Source organism: Oncorhynchus keta, unplaced genomic scaffold (assembly GCF_023373465.1).
Source record: "Oncorhynchus keta strain PuntledgeMale-10-30-2019 unplaced genomic scaffold, Oket_V2 Un_contig_4305_pilon_pilon, whole genome shotgun sequence".
NCBI lineage: Eukaryota > Metazoa > Chordata > Actinopteri > Salmoniformes > Salmonidae > Oncorhynchus > Oncorhynchus keta.
Genome location: NW_026287699.1, coordinates 1 through 7,500, shown reverse-complemented (window position 1 = coordinate 7,500; position 7,500 = coordinate 1). Strand labels below are relative to the sequence as shown.

The 7,500-nt window shown below is 51.3% G+C and overlaps 1 protein-coding gene across 1 annotated transcript in view; it reads right to left on the bottom strand.

The window, feature by feature from the left end:
- The window catches only part of LOC127924573 (protein diaphanous homolog 3-like), a gene marked incomplete at its 5' end in the record, with an annotated part of 65,622 nt that extends 58,173 nt beyond the window's left edge, over window positions 1–7,449 (bottom strand). The window contains one exon of the mRNA XM_052509282.1: window positions 7,344–7,449. Coding sequence (XP_052365242.1) covers window positions 7,344–7,449 — 106 coding nt within the window. The remainder of the gene's footprint in view (window positions 1–7,343) is intronic.
- Between the last annotated feature and the right edge of the window lie 51 nt (window positions 7,450–7,500).

The window sequence follows — 7,500 nt, the reverse complement described above, 5'->3', positions numbered from 1 at the left end:
ACCAGTCCATCCACCCTCCTGTCAGACCAGACCACCCACCCTCCAGTCAGACCACACCAGTCCATCCACCCTCCTGTCAGACCACACCAGTCCATCCACCCTCCTGTCAGACCACACCAGTCCATCGACCCTCCAGTCAGACCACACCAGTCCATCCACCCTCCTGTCAGACCAGACCAGTCCATCCACCCTCCAGTCAGACCACACCAGTCCATCCACCCTCCAGTCAGACCACACCAGTCCATCCACCCTCCAGTCAGACCAGACCATCCACCCTCCAGTCAGACCACACCAGTCCATCCACCCTCCAGTCAGACTACACCAGTCCTCCACCCTCCAGTCAGACCAGTCCAGACCAGTCCATCCACCCTCCAGTCAGACCAGTCCAGACCAGTCCATCCACCCTCCAGTCAGACCACACCAGTCCATCCACCCTCCAGTCAGACCACACCAGTCCATCCACCTCCTGTCAGACCAGACCAGTCCATCCACCCTCCAGTCAGACCACACCAGTCCATCCACCCTCCAGTCAGACTACACCAGTCCTCCACCCTCCAGTCAGACCACACCAGTCCATCCACCCTCCAGTCAGACCAGACCAGACCAGTCCATCCACCCTCCAGTCAGACCACACCAGTCCATCCACCCTCCTGTCAGACCACACCAGACCATCCACCCTCCAGTCAGACCACACCAGTCCATCCACCCTCCAGTCAGACCACACCAGTCCATCCACCCTCCAGTCAGACCACACCAGTCCATCCACCCTCCAGTCAGACCACACCAGTCCATCCACCCTCCAGTCAGACCACACCAGTCCATCCACCCTCCAGTTAGACCAGTCCATCCACCCTCCAGTCAGACCAGACCAGTCCATCCACCCTCCTGTCAGACCAGACCAGACCAGTCCATCCACCCTCCAGTCAGACCACACCAGTCCATCCACCCTCCAGTCAGACCAGTCCAGACCAGTCCATCCACCCTCCAGTCAGACCACACCAGTCCATCCACCCTCCAGTCAGACCACCAGACCATCCACCCTCCAGTCAGACCACACCAGTCCATCCACCCCATCCAGTCAGACCACACCAGTCCATCCACCCTCCAGCCCAGTCAGACCACACCAGTCCATCCACCCTCCAGTCAGACCAGTCCATCCACCAGTCCATCCACCTCCTGTCAGACCACACCAGACCATCCACCCTCCTGTCAGACCACACCAGTCCATCCACCCTCCAGTCAGACCACACCAGTCCATCCACCCTCCAGTCAGACCAGACCACCCACCCTCCAGTCAGACCAGTCCATCCACCCTCCAGTCAGACCACACCAGTCCATCCACCCTCCTGTCAGACCAGACCAGTCCATCCACCCTCCTGTCAGAGCACACCAGACCATCCAGTCAGACCACAGTGGAGCTACACTTCATCTCCTATCGTCTGCAGCCTAGTCTACACTTCCTCTCCTATCGTCTGTTCAGCAGCCTAGTCTACACTTCCTCTCCTATCGTCTGTTCAGCAGCCTAGTCTACACTTTATCTCCTATCGTCTGTTCAGCAGCCTAGTCTACACTTCCTCTCCTATCGTCTGTTCAGCAGCCTAGTCTACACTTCCTCTCCTATAGTCTGTTCAGCAGCCTCCACCTACACTTCCTCTCCTATCGTCTGTTCAGCAGCCTAGTCTACACTTCATCTCCTATCGTCTGTTCAGCAGCCTAGTCTACACTTCCTCTCCTATCGTTTCTTCAGCAGCCTAGTCTACACTTCATCTCCTATCGTCTGTTCAGCAGCCTAGTCTACACTTCCTCTCCTATCGTGTTCAGCAGCCTAGTCTACACTTCCTCTCCTATCGTCTGTTCAGCAGCCTAGTCTACACTTCATCTCCTATCGCCTGTTCAGCAGCCTAGTCTACACTTCCTCTCCTATCTGTTCTGCAGCCTAGTCTACACTTCCTCTCCTATCGTCTGTTCAGCAGCCTAGTCTACACTTCCTCTCCTATCGTCTGCAGCAGCCTAGTCTACACTTCCTCTCCTATCGTCTGTTCAGCAGCCTAGTCTACACTTCCTCTCCTATCGTCTGTTCAGCAGCCTAGTCTACACTTCCTCTCCTATCGTCTGTTCAGCAGCCTAGTCTACACTTCCTCTCCTATCGTCTGTTCAGCAGCCTAGTCTACACTTCATCTCCTATCGTCTGTTCAGCAGCCTAGTCTACACTTCCTCTCCTATCGTCTGCAGCCTAGTCTACACTTCATCTCCTATCGTCTGTTCAGCAGCCTAGTCTACACTTCATCTCCTATCGTCTGTTCAGCAGCCTAGTCTACACTTCCTCTCCTATCGTCTGTTCAGCAGCCTAGTCTACACTTCCTCTCCTATCGTCTGTTCAGCAGCCTAGTCTACACTTCCTCTCCTATCGTCTGTTCAGCAGCCTAGTCTACACTTCCTCTCCTATCGTCTGTTCAGCAGCCTAGTCTACACTTCCTCTCCTACCGTCTGTTCAGCAGCCTAGTCTACACTTCATCTCCTATCGTCTGTTCAGCAGCCTAGTCTACACTTCCTCTCCTATCGTCTGCAGCCTAGTCTACACTTCCTCTCCTATCGTCTGTTCAGCAGCCTAGTCTACACTTCATCTCCTATCGTCTGTTCAGCAGCCTAGTCTACACTTCATCTCCTATCGTCTGTTCAGCAGCCTAGTCTACACTTCATCTCCTATCGTCTGTTCAGCAGCCTAGTCTACACTTCCTCTCCTATCGTCTGCAGCCTAGTCTACACTTCATCTCCTATCGTCTGTTCAGCAGCCTAGTCTACACTTCCTCTCCTATCGTCTGCAGCCTAGTCTACACTTCATCTCCTATCGTCTGTTCAGCAGCCTAGTCTACACTTCCTCTCCTATCGTCTGTTCAGCAGCCTAGTCTACACTTCCTCTTCTATCGTCTGTTCAGCAGCCTAGTCTACACTTCCTCTCCTATCGTCTGTTCAGCAGCCTAGTCTACACTTCATCTCCTATCGTCTGTTCAGCAGCCTAGTCTACACTTCCTGTCCTATCGTCTGCAGCCTAGTCTACACTTCATCTCCTATCGTCTGTTCAGCAGCCTAGTCTACACTTCCTCTCCTATCGTCTGCAGCCTAGTCTACACTTCATCTCCTATCGTCTGCAGCCTAGTCTACACTTCCTCTCCTATCGTCTGCAGCCTAGTCTACACTTCCTCTCCTATCGTCTGCAGCCTAGTCTACACTTCCTCTCCTATCGTCTGTTCAGCAGCCTAGTCTACACTTCCTCTCCTATCGTCTGCAGCCTAGTCTACACTTCCTCTCCTATCGTCTGTTCAGAAGCCTAGTCTACACTTCATCTCCTATCGTCTGTTCAGCAGCCTAGTCTACACTTCATCTCCTATCGTCTGTTCAGCAGCCTAGTCTACACTTCCTCTCCTATCGTCTGTTCAGCAGCCTAGTCTACACTTCCTCTCCTATCGTCTGCAGCCTAGTCTACACTTCATCTCCTATCGTCTGCAGCCTAGTCTACACTTCCTCTCCTATCGTCTGTTCAGCAGCCTAGTCTACACTTCCTCTCCTATCGTCTGTTCAGCAGCCTAGTCTACACTTCCTCTCGTATTTATCCTCAAGTTACGACACCTTCCTGAAGTCAACTGCAGCGTTCAAGGACACTTCATCTGAATCAGGGCCAAGCAGGGAACACAGCAGGGCTGCACGCACGCACGCACGCACACACACACACTGAGATAAGAATAGCAGAGAGGCTGGTGTGAGTTAATACAAACGGGGTTAAAGGGGATCCTCTCCTTGTCTCGTAGCTAAGAGGAGATAACAGCCCTCCTGATGGATCCACACCACTAAAAGGTCTAAACATGACCCTGGTGTCTGTTGATACCAGACCTCCACCCTGGTGTCTAATGATACAGACTCCACCCTGGTGTCTAATGATACCAGACCTCCACCCTATGTTTAATGATACCAGACCTCCACCCTGGTGTCTAATGATCAGCAGCCTCCCACCCTGGTGTCTCCTGATACCAGACCTCCAGCCTGGTGTCTAATGATCCAGACTCCACCCTGGTGTCAATGATACCAGACCTCCACCCTGGTGTTTAATGATACAGACCTCCACCCTCCCTGTCTAATGATACAGACACCCTAGTCTTTAATGATACCAGACCTCCACCCTGGTGTTTAATGATACCAGTCTCCACCCTGGTGTCTATGATACCAGTCCTCCAGCCTGGTGTCTAATGATACCATTTACCTCCACCCTGGTGTCTAATGATACCTGACCTCCACCCTGGTGTCTAATGATACCAGACCTCCACCCTGGTGTCTAATGATACCAGACCTCCACCCTGGTGTTTAATGATACCAGACCACCACCCTGGTGTTTAATGATACCAGACCTCCACCCTGGTGTTTAATGATACCAGACCTCCACCCTGGTGTCTAATGATACCAGACCTCCACCCTGGTGTCTAATGATACCAGACCTCCACCCTGGTGTCTAATGATACCAGACCTCCACCCTGGTGTCTAATGATACCAGACCTCCACCCTGGTGTCTAATGATACCAGACCTCCACCCTGGTGTCTAATGATACCAGACCTCCAGCCTGGTGTCTAATGATACCAGACCTCCAGCCTGGTGTCTAATGATACCAGACCTCCAGCCTGGTGTCTAATGATACCAGACCTCCACCCTGGTGTCTAATGATACCAGACCTCCACCCTGGTGTCTAATGATACCAGACCTCCAGCCTGGTGTCTAATGATACCAGACCTCCACCCTGGTGTCTAATGATACCAGACCTCCACCCTGGTGTCTAATGATACCAGACCTCCAGCCTGGTGTCTAATGATACCAGACCTCCAGCCTGGTGTCTAATGATACCAGACCTCCACCCTGGTGTCTAATGATACCAGACCTCCACCCTGGTGTCTAATGATACCAGACCTCCACCCTCCTGTCAGACCAGACCTCCACCCTGGTGTTGAATGATACCAGACCTCCACCCTGGTGTCTAATGATACCAGACCTCCACCCTGGTGTCTAATGATACCAGACCTCCACCCTGGTGTCTAATGATACCAGACCTCCACCCTGGTGTTTAATGATACCAGACCTCCACCCTGGTGTCTAATGATACCAGACCTCCACCCTGGTGTCTAATGATACCAGACCTCCACCCTGGTGTCTAATGATACCAGACCTCCACCCTGGTGTCTAATGATACCAGACCTCCACCCTGGTGTCTAATGATACCAGACCTCCACCCTGGTGTCTAATGATACCAGACCTCCACCCTGGTGTCTAATGATACCAGACCTCCACCCTGGTGTCTAATGATACCAGACCTCCACCATGGTGTCTAATGATACCAGACCTCCACCCTGGTGTCTAATAATACCAGACCTCCACCCTGGTGTCTAATGATACCAGACCTCCACCCTGGTGTCTAATGATACCAGACCTCCACCCTGGTGTCTAATGATACCAGACCACCACCCTGGTGTCTAATGATACCAGACCTCCAGCCTGGTGTCTAATGATACCAGACCTCCACCCTGGTGTCTAATGATACCAGACCTCCACCATGGTGTCTAATGATACCAGACCTCCACCCTGGTGTCTAATGATACCAGACCTCCACCCTTTAGACTATTCCCGATATAGTGATACTTTAGACCTCCCACCCTGGTGTCTAATGATACCAGACCACCACCCTGGTGTCTAATGATACCAGACCACCACCCTGGTGTCTAATGATACCAGACCTCCACCCTGGTGTCTAATGATACCAGACCTCCACCCTGGTGTTCTAATGATACCAGACCTCCACCCTGGTGTCTAATGATACCAGACCTCCACCCCTGGTGTCTAATGATACCAGACCCATGGTGTCTAATGATACCAGACCTCCACCATGGTGTCTAATGATACCAGACCTCCACCCTGGTGTCTTTAGACCCTATTCCCGATATAGTGCACTACTTTAGACCCTATTGCCTATAGGGAATAGGGGTTCTATAGGAGCTCCATTTGTGTTGCCACCAGAGGACTCAGCACTCAGAACCCGAAGGACATGAGACCTTTCGTTGTACAAATTATGATCCATTTAGATTATATTCCATATAAAACACATTATGATCCATGTAGATTGTATTCCATATAAAATACATTGTGTGTTCCTTCTCAACACCATAATCAGATCAACTTGATCTGCATCTGGGTTTATCGTGTTGTGAAAGCATTGAGGCATATAGTTACTATGATTACACTCACCCTCCTCCTGCTAATGTGGACCTTACAACATAATGAATTATTAGAGATGGGAGGGAGATGGGAGGGGAGAGAGAGAGAGAGACAGAGGAGAAAGAGGGACAGAGAGAGAAGAGAGAGAGAGAGAGAGAGAGGAGAAAGAGGGACAGAGAGAGAGAGAGACAGAGAGACAGAGACAGAGACAGAGACAGAGAGAGAGACAGAGACAGAGACAGACAGAGAGATGAGAGGGAGACAGAGAGACAGAGAGACAGAGAGGAGAGAGGAGAGAGAGAGAGAGAGAGAGAGAGAGAGAGAGAGAGAGAGAGAGAGAGAGAGAGAGAGAGAGAGAGAGAGACAGAGAGAGAGAGAGACAGAGAGAGACAGAGAGACAGAGAGAGTGAGAGACAGAGAGAGAGAGAGACAGAGAGAGAGAGAGACAGAGAGAGACAGAGACAGAGACAGAGACAGAGACAGAGACAGAGACAGAGAGAGAGAGAGAGAGAGAGAGAGAGAGAGAGAGAGAGAGAGAGAGAGAGAGAGAGAGAGAGAGAGAGAGAGAGAGAGAGACAGAGAGAGAGGAGAGAGGGAGAGAGGAGAGAGAGAGAGAGAGGGAGAGAGGAGAGAGAGGGAGAGAGGGAGAGGAGAGAGAGAGAGAGGAGAGACAGAGAGAGGAGAGAGAGACAGAGACAGAGAGAGACAGAGAGGGAGAGAGGAGAGAGAGAGAGAGAGGAGAGACAGAGAGAGGAGAGACAGAGAGAGGAGAGACAGAGAGAGAGAGAGAGACAGAGAGACAGAGAGAGAGAGACAGGGCTGACTAGGTGAATCTGTATAGTGCACAACATTAAGAATAGTTTCTGTGAATCGTTTCATACTATCTCTCTCCTCATATCTTTTATTTTTTGGCTTTGAAAACAACAACGCTGAGTGTCTGATTCCAGCAGCCGACCAAACGGCACCTTATTCCCTGTGTAAGTGAACTACTTTGACCCACAGGGCTCTGGTCAAAAGCAGTGCACCACATAGGTAATAGGATGCCATTTGGGACCCTGGTTCTAGCAGCGAGTAAAGACCCCTTTGCACTTACTTGTAATTGGACGGAGCGATCTCTGAGTCCTTCTACGATTGGACTGAACCTCTCTGTGGCCCTGTGTTCTCCTGCTGTGGTGACTGCTTCAAGGACCTTCTCCAAGCTAAATGGGAAAAACAAAAACGCATGACCAGCCACACAAATGGCTCAAATG